This window comes from Pipistrellus kuhlii, unplaced genomic scaffold, assembly GCF_014108245.1.
Source record: "Pipistrellus kuhlii isolate mPipKuh1 unplaced genomic scaffold, mPipKuh1.p scaffold_m20_p_8, whole genome shotgun sequence".
Lineage (NCBI taxonomy): Eukaryota > Metazoa > Chordata > Mammalia > Chiroptera > Vespertilionidae > Pipistrellus > Pipistrellus kuhlii.
The window spans coordinates 25,437,497-25,450,238 of record NW_023425584.1 but is presented as its reverse complement, the minus strand read 5'-3'; the positions used below and the strand labels follow the sequence as shown (position 1 = coordinate 25,450,238).

At 39.2% G+C, this 12,742-nt stretch overlaps 1 protein-coding gene across 10 annotated transcripts in view; it reads left to right on the top strand.

Moving 5' to 3' along the window:
- Window positions 1-12,742, top strand: part of LOC118710974 (ankyrin repeat and KH domain-containing protein 1) — a 124,225-nt gene that overhangs the window by 97,724 nt on the left and 13,759 nt on the right. For all 10 annotated transcript variants that reach the window (XM_045576908.1, XM_036423828.2, XM_045576907.1 and 7 more), the window contains 5 exons: window positions 2,823-2,997; window positions 4,136-4,592; window positions 5,429-5,575; window positions 7,840-7,989; window positions 8,157-9,766. In XM_045576908.1, coding sequence (XP_045432864.1) covers window positions 2,823-2,997; window positions 4,136-4,592; window positions 5,429-5,575; window positions 7,840-7,989; window positions 8,157-9,766 — 2,539 coding nt within the window. The remainder of the gene's footprint in view (window positions 1-2,822; window positions 2,998-4,135; window positions 4,593-5,428; window positions 5,576-7,839; window positions 7,990-8,156; window positions 9,767-12,742) is intronic.

The following is a 12,742-nucleotide window of genomic DNA, read 5'->3' as shown; positions in this document are numbered from 1 at the left end:
GATAAAATAGTCATTCTAGAAATGCAAGAGATAGCTTAACTTGAAAATATTTTGTTGATTAGCCAAAATCAGTGGATAGAGCGTTGACCTGCGGACTGAAAGGTCCCGGGTTCGATTCCACTCAAGGGCACGTACCTTGGTTGCAGGCACATCCCCAGTGGGAGGTGTGCAAGAGGCAGCTGGTCGATGTTTCTCTCTCATCGACGTTTCTAACTCTCTATCCCTCTCAATTCCTCTCTGTGTAAAATCAATAAAACATATTTTTAAAAATAAATAAATTTTTTTAAAAAGAAAATATTTTGTTGATTAAATAAAGAAAAAAATACAATAATCTTGGAAAATGCTAAAATTTTGACACCAGTTCTTAGTTTAAAAATTACAAAACAGCCGAATCCAGTTTAGCTCAGTGGATAGAGCATCGGTCTGTGGACTGAGGGATCCCAGGTTCGATTCCGGTCAAGGGTATGTACATTGATTGAAGGCACATCCCCGGTGGGGGGTGTGCAGGAGGCAGCTGGTCAATGTTTCTCTCTCATCGACGTTTCTAGCTCTCTAGCTCTCTCCCTTCCTCTCTGTGTTAAATCAATAAAATATATTTTTTTAAATTACAAAACAAAACTTGTAAGCTAAAAACGGAAGGAAAGATTCCTTACATATCAATGAGAAAAAGAGAAGTTGCTCAGAATAAGGAATGAGTCACAGAAAAATAAACATAGGTGGTTAATAAATAGATGGAGAATGCTAATTTCATAAATAAAGAAATGCACAATAAAAGAGTGATTTAAGTTTTTTTTATCAGACTGTTAAAATTTAAAGGTCTGGTCGAAACCGGTTTGGCTCAGTGGTAGAGCGTCGGTCTGCGGACTGAAAGTTCCCAGGTTCGATTCCCTTTGGGGGCATGTACATTGGTTGCGGGCACATCCCCGGTAGGGGGTGCAAGAGGCAGCTGGTCGATATTTCTCTCTCATCGACGTTTCTAGCTCTCTATCCCTCTCTCCTCCTCTCTGAAAAAATCAATAAAATATAAAATAAAAATAAATAAAAATAAAATTTAAAGGTCTGGTAATAGCTGTTGATGGCAAAGGTATAGAGAAATTAACACTCTAGTATGATTTCTTTATGAATGGTATAAATTAGTATAACTATTAACAGAGGTATTTTACAAATTAATCAATTAAAAAAGTAAATAACCTTATTCTAATCATTCCACTTATAGAAATTTTATATACAAATGTTCAAAGATGTGAATGTGTATAAGGTTATTTATTGTTGTATTGCTTATAATAGGGAGAAAACTGTAAACCTTAAAGTCTTAATAATTAGGGAATTAAATAAATTTTAGTACCTCCATGATAAACTTGATTACAGTTAAAATAAGAAGAAAATACACTGTCTTCAACCTCCTATATAATAAAAGGGTAATTTGCAAATTGACCCTAATGGCAAAACAACTGGTCGCTATGATGCACACTGAACACCAGGGGTCAGACACTTATTGCAGGAGCTGCCGTTCAGCCAGAAGTCGGCTGATGGCTGGCCAGTGCAGTGAAGATGGTGGGAGCCTCTCTCACCTCTGTGGCAGTGCTAAGTATGTTAGGCGCCTGGGAAGCGGTTCTAAGCTGTTAGTCTGACATCTGCCAAGGGCTCCCAGGCTGCCAGAGGGATGTCTGACTTTCAGCTTAGGCCCAATTTCCTGGAGAATGGGCCTAAGTCAGCGGGGGGACATCCCCCAAAGGGTCCCAAACTGTGAGAGGACACAGGTGGGGCTGAGGGGAACCCCCCCTCCCCCTCCCAGCCTCTAGTTTAAAATAAAGCTTTGAATAAAGCTTTGAAGTTAGATGACAGCCAGGTCCCATCCTAATTTATTTTATTTTTTTTATTGTATAACTACCCAAGGACATACATGGTCAGCAATTCCCTGAATAGCCAATTGGATTTATGGCAGCAGAGTGATGAAATGATTTTTAATTGAAAATACAGTATTTTCTTTCAGTCCTCCCTTTCTTTCTTTCTTTTCTTTCTTTCTTTATTTATTTATTTATTTTTTAATTTTATTTTATTGATTTTTCACAGAGAGGAAGAGAGAGGGATAGAGAGTCAGAAACATCGATGAGAGAATCATCGATCAGCTGCCTCTTGCACACCCCCTACTGGGGATGTGCCCGCAACCAAGGTACATGCCCTTGACCGGATTCGAACCTGGGACCTTTCAGTCCGCAGGCCGACGCTCTATCCACTGAGCCAAACCGGTCTTGGCAGTCCTCCCTTTCTTATTAACATAGGACATTGGCAAATTTTTTCTATAAAATGCCACATAGTAAATATTTTAGGCTTTGCAGGCCATATGCAAAAAATCTGAAACTGCAAAAAACAAAACTATGGATAAGTGAAGACAACCGTATACTTGATATAAGTCCCTTGCCAGATGTATGATTTGAAAATTTTTTACCTTTTTAAGGGTTGTCTTTGTACTTTCTTGATGGTTCTTTTGAAGTACAAAACCTTTTATTTCTCATGATGTCATTTTTTTTTTCTTTTGTTGCTTTTATAAATATGTTTTGAAACTGATATTCGTGGGAAACTCCTCATATCATAAACAAAAATAGCATTTCATTCTTTATTTTAAACTATTGCTTTGGGGGCACATCCCAGTAGGGGTGTGCAAGAGGCAGCTGATCGATGTTTCTCTCTCATCGATATTTCTAACTCTCTACCCCTCTTCCTTCCTCTCTAAAAAATCAATAAAATATATAAAATAAATAAATAAATAAAAATAAAATAAAATATTGCTTTGTTGATAATGTGATACATCTTTATTTCAGTCAAGAGAGGAGAGCAGAAAGCAGGCTCTTGCAGCTAAAAGAGAGAAAAGAAAAGAAAAGAGAAAAAAGAAAAAAGAGGAACAGAAAAGGAAGCAGGAAGAAGATGAAGAAAACAAACCTAAGGAGAATTCAGAACTACCAGAGGATGAAGATGAAGAGGAAAATGATGAAGATGGTGAGAAATTAGTGATAAAATTCTCCTGTATTTAGCGACTTCATTTTGAATGCCTTTGATGTAATTAATTCTAGTTAAATATTCAATTACTTTAATCTGAAATTGACAATTGACTCTTATAGTAAATATTTCTAAACATTTTATATTGTAAGGTGATATAAAGAAACAGAAGGGAGGGAGACAAACATATAAATTGAGTAAGTTCAACAGTAAATTTTTTACTAAGGTTCAGAGCTCTACAGCACTATGGTTTATTATTCTCAGTTGTTTATTATACAGAGCTTGTAGTAAGCAAATAATCTTGCTGTATTTGAATTCTAATTCTAAAATCCTATTTGAAAATATTTCTAAATTCAAACTATATTGTGATTTTTGGTTAGTTCATAAGACTAACATTTCAGATCTTAAAAGTGTTAGCTGTATAAATGGTTTATACCAATTTAGACATCAAAATATGATATAGGCCGAAACCGGTTTGGCTCAGTGGTAGAGCGTCGGTCTGTGGACTGAAAGATCCCGGGTTCGATTCCGGTCAAGGACATGTACCTTGGTTGCGGGCACATCCCCGGCAGGGGGTGTGCAAGAGACAGCTGGTTGATATTTCTCTCTCATCGACATTTCTAGCTCTCTATCTCTCTCCCTTCCTCTGTAAAAAATCAATAAAATATATATTTTAAAAAAAATATATATATATATATGATATAGTATATTTGTTCTAATAATAGTAAAGATTTCTTTTTTGTTTGTTTTGTTAATCCTCACCTGAGGATATTTTTTCCATTGATTTTTAGAGAGAGTGGAGGGGTGGGGGAGAGACAGTGAGAGAAGCCAATATGAGAGACAACGCTATTGGTTGCCTCCTGCACACGCCCCAACCCAGACCAGGAATTGAGCCTGCAACCGAGATACAAATCCTTGACTAGAATCAAACCCAAGACCCTTCAGTCCTCGGACTGACACTCTAACCACTGAGCAAAACTGGCGAGGGCAAGATTTCTTTATTTGCTAGTAAAAACAGGTGTAAGGAAAATATGAGTAAAGGACTAAATTATTATGAAATGTTACAGCTATATATGTAATAATTTATTTTGAGATCTGTGGCTCTCAATGTGAATTTTATCCTATTTGATAATTTCAGTGGAGCAAGAAGTTCCCATAGAGCCTCCTAGTGCAACCACCACCACCACAATTGGAATCTCTGCAACATCTGCAACATTCACAAACGCGTTTGGGAAAAAAAGGGCTAATGTGGTGACAACCCCCAGCACCAACAGGAAAAATAAGAAGAACAAAACAAAAGAGACTCCTCTCACCGCACCTTTAATATTACCAGAACAACATATATCCTTAACACAACAAAAGGCAGACAAAAATAAAATAAATGGAGAACCCAGAGGCGGTGGTGCAGGAGGGAACAGTGATTCAGATAACTTGGACAGCACAGATTGCAACAGTGAGAGTAGCAGTGGTGGTAAAAGCCAAGAATTAAACTTCAGTATGGATGTGAATTCCTCTGGTGATAGGAGATACCCCTCACTGCTACTTCATTCCCAAGAAGAAAAAACAAGTACTGCCACTTCTAAAACTCAAACACGGTAAATTTTTCTAATATGTTAACTCCACATCCACTTGTTGTCTTTTCATGCTTGGCACAATAATTTGAGGTTATTTTTCAAGGGCAAGTTGTGTTAAAGTTTAAATCCATCTTATTGTCTTCAGTATTCAAAAGTGAAATTTATCAGTGTCCTAACGTGCTAGTTATAAAATGAGATTATTAAAAAAAAAATTATGATTTCATTCTGAAGTTGAAAATATTAGTAATATCTTGATTTTCACTATATCACTTTTATTGATTACTAGAGGCCTGGTGCACAAAATTAGTGCACTGGGAGGAGGGTGTCCCCTCAACCCTGCCTGCACCCTCTCATAGCCTGGGACTCCTCAGGGGATGTCTGCCTGCTGTCTCGCGCTCTCGCAGTCTGGAACCTCTTGCTCCTTACTGCCTGCCTACAGCGGAGGCAGGAGAGGCTCCTGCCACTGCTGCTGTACTCTCCCGCCATGAGCCTGGCTTCTGACTGAGCAGCACTCCCCCTGTGGGAGCGCACTGACCACCAGGGGGCAGCTCTGGCATTGAGCATCTGCCCGCTGACTGGTCTTTCCTCCGGTCATTCCACTGTTTGATCGATTTGCATATTAGGGTTTTATTATATAGGATAGTACAACTTTTGACAATAAAAGTATAAAAACCGAATCCATTTTTATTCTAAAATAGATGTTGGACTCTGTCCTATTTCTATTTTTCTGAATTGTTGATAATTTGATGTGCCAAATTTTAATTCAAGTATTTCAGCATAATTTTTTCCATCATAATATCTTGATTTTTTAACTTAAAATTGATCTTTTATTGGATTTAATATATCTCTCTTCTCAGACCTGAAGGTGAAATGAATTCTAATTCCTTATCAACAAACTACAAGTCAGTGTCATTGCCATTAAACTCTCCAAACATAAAGCTGAATCTGACTAGCCCTAAAAGGGGGCAAAAAAGAGAAGAAGGGTGGAAAGAAGTTGTACGAAGGTAAGAATTAGTCTTATCTTTTTAACTTACATAGACCAATTAATTAATGAATAATTTGAATGTAGTTATTGTTTTCAACTGTAGGCTAAAGCAAAATTAGAAGTACTGTATAAATTTTGCATGCATATTTTATAGGAAAGAACAAACATTGGCATTAGAATAGCAAAAAATATTTTATTAAAACAAAATTTTAAAAAAAACACCTAAGATTTACAGTTTACAAAATGGCCACAAGCTTCTTCTTCTTCTTTATTTTATTTTTTTTAATTTATTGATTTTTTTACAGAGAGGAAGAGAGAAGGATAGAGAGTTAGAAACATCGATGAGAGAGAATCATCGATCAGCTGCCTCTTGCACACCCCCTATTGGGGATGTGCCCACAACCAAGGTACATGCCCTTGACCGGAATCGAACCCGGGACTTTTCAGTCTGCAGGCCAATGCTCTATCCACTGAGCCAAACCGGTTTTGGCAGAAGCTTCTTAAATGGAAGATTCTACACTTATCAGCAAATCACATTGTTATTAGGGCTATGATTGTTTAATGATCCCATTTTGATTCAGACATCAAGCTTATCTATTTATAACATATTCTAAAGAACTGATTAGCTGCTTTTAATGCAATTAGATCATCATAAAAAGGAGGAAAGGAGCCTATGAAATTAAAACTACCTTCCTCCTCAAAAAAAAGAAAGAAAAACACCCCTGCAGCTAACCCTGACAAGTACCTTCACCCTGCCTTATTCTTAAGCCATGATGGTGAAATGAATAAAAGCAGAGAGACGTCACTGCTTTTAAACGTCATACACAATCCAGATGATACTTCTAGCCTCTGTTCACACTTTACAACAGGACAGACATAGATTTAATGGATGTGTATTTAATCACCAAAGGACTAAAGTTTCTGGGCTTATATTCTGTAATATTTCCGAGATTTTATGTCCATGACTGCAAACAATAAAGGAAGAAGTCTTGTCAAAACAGGAGATAGGATGCACACTTGGTCAGATTGATTTAAGTATTATTCATGGCATACAGCCTACTTCATGCTCTAGCTTTCAAAATATCTAAATATATTCTTCCCAACTTGTCTACATTAAAATAATAATTTTTTATTATTTAGGAGCTGCCACTGGGTATTCTTCTGGAAGGAGTGGTTCAAGTTTAAAGGTCCCTCTCTCAAAGGGGGAATCCTAAGGTCTACAATGACCACCTGAAAATAATAGGTGTTATTCTCACCTGGTTGTGCCAGCAGACACTGGGTTTCTTTGATAATCCTTCAGGGCTATTGGACCATTTTGTCAGATCTCATTATCAGCCTTTTGTCTTCTTTTTGGCAACCATTTACCTTATACACAAGTGGAAGTCCCAGGCTCCACTTGTGAATTGCTTTTTATGTAATTCAAATCTGAGGATTTATTCTTTACTAGGGGCTCAGTATACAAATTCGTGCACCTTGAAAGGAACTGGGCCACACAGCTGTTTTAGGCACAGGGGTGGGTCTCGGCTCATCCTCCATGCCCCTGCCCAGCCCCTCCCGCTGGGGCCCCCAGTTCCCTGTCTGCCAGCAGCCCCGGCCCCACTTGCACCGAGTGATTGGAGCTAGTGCCAGCAGTGGATGCAAGTGGGGCTGGTGCCATCAAAAGGTGCAAGCAGCAGCTGCTGCCCAATCGCCCCTCAGGAGCAGGAGGAGGTGGAGAAGCCCTTGGGCGATCAGGGCTCTGGCAGCCGCCACTCGCACCTACTGATGGCGCCAAGTGATCAGGACAGATGCCAAGCACTGGCAGTGGATGCAAGAGGTGGCTCCGGTGCTGGCTGCGGGTGCAAGCGCTGGGCAGGACCACAGCATATGGAAGCAAAGAATTTTCAGTAACCACCAGAGACTTGCCCCAATGACAGTGACTGGCGCCCCACGTTGGTCTGGCACCAAGGCTCACCTGCTTCACCATCCTGCCGCAACCTATGCCTGCCATGTTCCACACACACCCCCTAGTGGTCAGTGCATGTCAGAGTAACTGATTGTTCCGTTGTTCTACCGTTTAGTCTATTTGCATATTAGCCTTTTATTTTATAGGATTGCTAAGTATAAGTTATTGATATTGATAAGCTAGCCTATGTTTTTCAGTATGAAGTTTAACAATATAGCATGCATTATTTTAATTTAGAAAGAGTAATATGTATGGTCAGTCACTGCAGTTTAGCTGACATGTGACACATTTCAGGCAAATTTGAACACTTAAGCTTATGTTTAATCTTCATTTTTTAGGTCAAAGAAATTATCTGTTCCAGCTTCAGTGGTTTCCAGGATAATGGGAAGAGGAGGGTGCAACATCACTGCAATACAAGATGTTACTGGTGCCCATATTGATGTGGATAAACAAAAAGATAAGAATGGGGAGAGAATGATCACAATAAGGTAATTGTAGAAATGCATATTGCTAGTTCTGTGTGGAAATAAATTTTATTAGAAGCATACTTTTGTTAGTTATAGTAGAATATAGAATTTTCTTTCATGGCAAAGATTGCCTGTTTGTTTTGTTTTATGTTTTTTATCTTGTTTTTGTTTTTTTGTTTTTTCTCCAGGGGTGGTACAGAATCAACACGATATGCAGTTCAACTTATCAATGCACTTATTCAAGATCCTGCTAAGGAACTGGAAGACTTGATTCCTAAAAATCATATCAGAACACCTACCAGCACCAAGTCCCTCCATGCAAACTTCTCTTCTGGAGTAGGCACCACAGCAGCTTCCAGTAAAAACGCGTTTCCCTTAGGTGCTCCAGCTCTCGTAACTTCACAGGCAACAACATTGTCTACGTTCCAGGCCACTAATAAACTTAACAAGAACGTTCCAACAAATGTACGTTCTTCTTTCCCAGTTTCTCTACCCTTAGCCTATCCCCACCCTCATTTTGCTCTCCTGGCTGCTCAGACTATGCAACAGATTCGGCATCCTCGCTTACCCATGGCCCAGTTTGGAGGAACCTTTTCACCCTCTCCTAACACTTGGGGACCATTTCCAGTGAGACCTGTGAATCCTGGCAACGCAAATAGCTCTCCCAAGCATAATTCTGCAGGCCGTCTCCCTAACCAGAATGGTACTGTTTTACCCTCTGAGTCTGCTGCACTAGCCACTGCCAGTTGTCCTATCACTGTCTCTTCTGTTGTTGCTGCCAGTCAGCAACTGTGCGTGACTAACACCCGGACTCCTTCGTCAGTCAGAAAGCAGTTGTTTGCCTGTGTGCCTAAGACAAGTTCTCCAGCAACAGTGATTTCTTCTGTGACAAGCACTTGTAGTTCCCTGCCTTCAGTTTCCTCTGCGCCAGTCACTAGTGGACAAGTTCCCACCACATTTCTACCTGCAAGTGCTCCTCAAGCACAACTTTCTTCACAAAAGACAGAGTCTTTCTCTGCCATGCCACCCCCAAAAGAGAAAGTGTCCACACAGGACCAACCCGTGGCAAACCTGGGTACGCCATCTTCATCTGCAAATAGCTGCAATAGCTCTGCCAGTAACACGCCAGGAGCTCCAGAAACTCACCCATCCAACAGTCCCACGCCTTCTAACAACACACAGGAGGAGGCCCAGCCATCCAATGTTTCTGAATTAAGTTCTGCGTCAATGCCATTTGCATCTAATTCAGAACCTACTCCATTGACTTTGGCATCACCAAGATTGGTTGCTGCTGATAATCAGGATAACAATAATTTACCTCAATTAGCTGTACCAGCACCTCGAGTTTCTCATCGAATGCAGCCCCGAGGTTCTTTTTACTCAGTGGTTCCAAATGCAACTATACACCAGGATCCCCAGTCTATTTTTGTTACAAATCCAGTTCCTTTAACACCACCTCAAGGCCCACCAGCTGCAGTGCAGCTTTCTTCAGCCATGAACATTATGAATGGTTCTCAGATGCACATTAACCCAGCAAATAAAACGTTGCCACCGACATTTGGCCCAGCCACACTTTTCAATCACTTCAGTAGTCTTTTTGAGAGTAATCAGGTGCCAGCTAACCAGGGATGGGGAGATGCTCCACTATCCTCACGAGTTGCTGCAGATGCCTCTTTCACTGTTCAGTCAGCGTTCCTAAATAACTCTGTACTTGGACACTTGGAAAATGTGCACCCTGACAACTCCAAGGCACCTGGCTTCAGACCACCTTCCCAGCGAGTTTCTACTAGTCCAGCTGGTAAGTTTTAACTATCACTGCAGCTCAGGTTGGGGCTCTGACAGCATATTCTAATATTCTAACATAATAATGAAGTATTTATTTATACATGATATTGCATAATCTTGAAGAAATGAGAATGTGTCATAAATAGTAAAGACCCTTTAATGACTGCTGATTGGGCGAAAAAGTAGGTGTAAGTAAATCACTCACATATGACGAGCTGCCTTATGCTCTTATCTGATCTCTCTGTCCCTCATAGCAGTGACCGTGTGTCAATCCATTTTCTTAGAATTGGTATAAGATGATATTAATAAAACAAGATTTATAGGATATTTCAGGGACTACCAAGTTTACAGACTTTTTAAATCATAGCGATAGCTTACGTTTCTCAGATTTAAAAAGTTTGAGTTACAAAGGTGTTTAGGCCCCAGTCCATGATTTTCATTCTTTGTTTTCAGTCTTGGGTGTTCAGACCAAATATTAAATGATGTTGTTTAATAATACTCTGCTATTTACATTAGATGGAGCTGGTTGAAGGAATCCATTCATTTTTCTTTATTTTAAAAAGACCAGAAATTCATTCTTCAAAATCAGAAATTAGTTGCTGAGGAGTTATAAGAAATATAAAGAAAGATATAAGCCCAGTATTGACTTGGAGATACTTGGAAAACCAGAATCTGTTTTTTAGATTCTAAGAGCCAAATTTCACTCCAATCTGCACTATTCTGAAAAACAAATTAGTAACTGTGGCAGGTATAGAATAGGGGTAAAAATTACTGCCACTTGCCGAAACCGGTTTGGCTCAGTGGTGGAGCGTCAGTCTGCGGACTGAGAGGTCCCAGGTTCGATTCCGGTCAGAGGCATGTACGTTGGTTGCGGGCACATCCCCGGTAGGGGGTGTGCAAGAGGCAGCTGGTCAATGTTTCTCTCTCATCGACATTTCTAGCTTTCTATCTCTCTCCCTTCCTCTCTGTAAAAGGATCAATAAAATATATTTTTTTAAAAATTACTGCCACTTAACATTTTTACTTCAGTTGGAAAACTGTCACATACTCCATCCTTCCTTTTTGCTAACTATGATTTGATCTATGTTGTTTAAAATTTGTGAGTTTATGGATATGGTAGAGCCTTAGCTTTCATTTCTGATATGTTTCATTTACTTCTCTTTTCAGAAGGCTGTACCTGTTGTATCTTCTTTTAAATAGAATTCATTGCCATTGCTTAGGCTGTGATAGAAAGCATTATTAATTCTTGACTTGACTGCTACTAATATTTGAATTTATATATTACCTTAGCCAGAGTTGGACTTCAGAATTCTAATTTTCCAGTGTTTGAGCCCTTTGGACTTCACATACTACATGCCAGAAAATGTACAGATTATGAACATCTAGGGGGGAGTGGGGGAGTAAAGGAAATCATGTATTTAGTTTGTTTTTGGGTCCTGAATTATTCAAATCCATAATATCAAAATAATTTATTGCTAATTAAAATAATAATTTAAAAGCAAGCATTAATCCTTGATCTGGGGTCAACATTTCTTTTTTTATATAATTTTTTTATTAAATTATTATCTATGTACATATATCATTGCCCTCCCCCTCCATACATGCCTTCCCTCCCCAGAGTTTTGTACTTATATGCATGTATACAAGTCCTTCGGTTGATCTCTTATCTCCACCAGATCTTCCTACCTTCCCCACTGTAATTTGACAGCCTGCGTGTTGCTTTACTGTCTCTATATCTATCTTTTGGTTCATCAGTTTATAATGTTCTTTATTATCCATAAATGAGTGAGGTCATGTGGTGTTTCTTTTTCATTGACTGGCTTATTTCACTCAGCATGATGTTCTCCAATTCTATCCAGGTTGCTGCAAATGATGAGAATTCCTTCTTTTTTATGGCATCATAATATTTCATTGTGTAGATGTACCAAAGCTTTTTGATCCAATCATCTGCTGATGGGCACCTAGGCTGTTTCCAAATCCTAGCTATTGTGAATTGTGCTGCTATGAACATAGGGTTGCATATATCCTTTCTGATTGGTGTTTCTAGTTTCTTGGGCTATATTCCTAGGAGTGGGATTACTGGGTCAAATAGGAGTTCCATTTTCATTTTTTTGAGGAAGCTCCATACTGTTCTCCACAGTGGTTGCACCAGTCTGCATTCCCACCAGCAGTGCACAAGGGTTCCTTTTTCTCCGCAACCTCGCCAACACTTGTCGTTTGTTGATTTATTGATGTTGGCCATTCTGACAGGTGTGAGATGGTACGGCATTGTTGTTTTGATTTGTATCTCTTGGATAATTAGTGACTTTGAGCATGTTTTCATGTGCCTCTTGGCCTTCCTTTTGTCTTATTTTGAGAAGATTCTGGGGTCAACATTTCTTAATTGCCTGTACTATTTATTTTGCTGGTGCTCTTCTCTATGGATAATTTACTCTCCTAGTTTACAAATAAAAATAAGAAGTTGAGAAAGAATATGAAAAATTTGAAACCTCAAACACTGCTGGTGGAAAGTTAAAATGGTACAGCCACTGGAAAAAGTTTGACATTTCCTCAAAAAGTTAAACAGTTACCATATGTTCTAGTAATTCTACTCCTAGGTATACCTAAGAAAAGACAAATGTCTGCACAAAAACTGGTACATAAATGTTCATAACAGCATAATTGATAATAGCCAAAAAGTAGAAACAAGCCACTATCCTTCTAATGATAAGTGGAAAAACAAAATGTGTTATCTATAATAATAAAAGTATAATGTGCTAATTAGACTGGACATCCTTCTGGATTACCTTCTGGATGAAGCCAGGGCTGCAAGGGAAGCCTGAGTCCAGAATGCTTGCCAGTGGCTGGAGAGAAGCTGGGTCCCGGGTGCTAGAGGGAAGCCTGTGCTGGCAGCCAGGGGAAGGAAGGCCTACTCTTGCATGAATTTCGTGCGTTGGGCCTCTAGTAATATCTATAATAATAAAAGTATAATATGCTAATTAGACCGGAG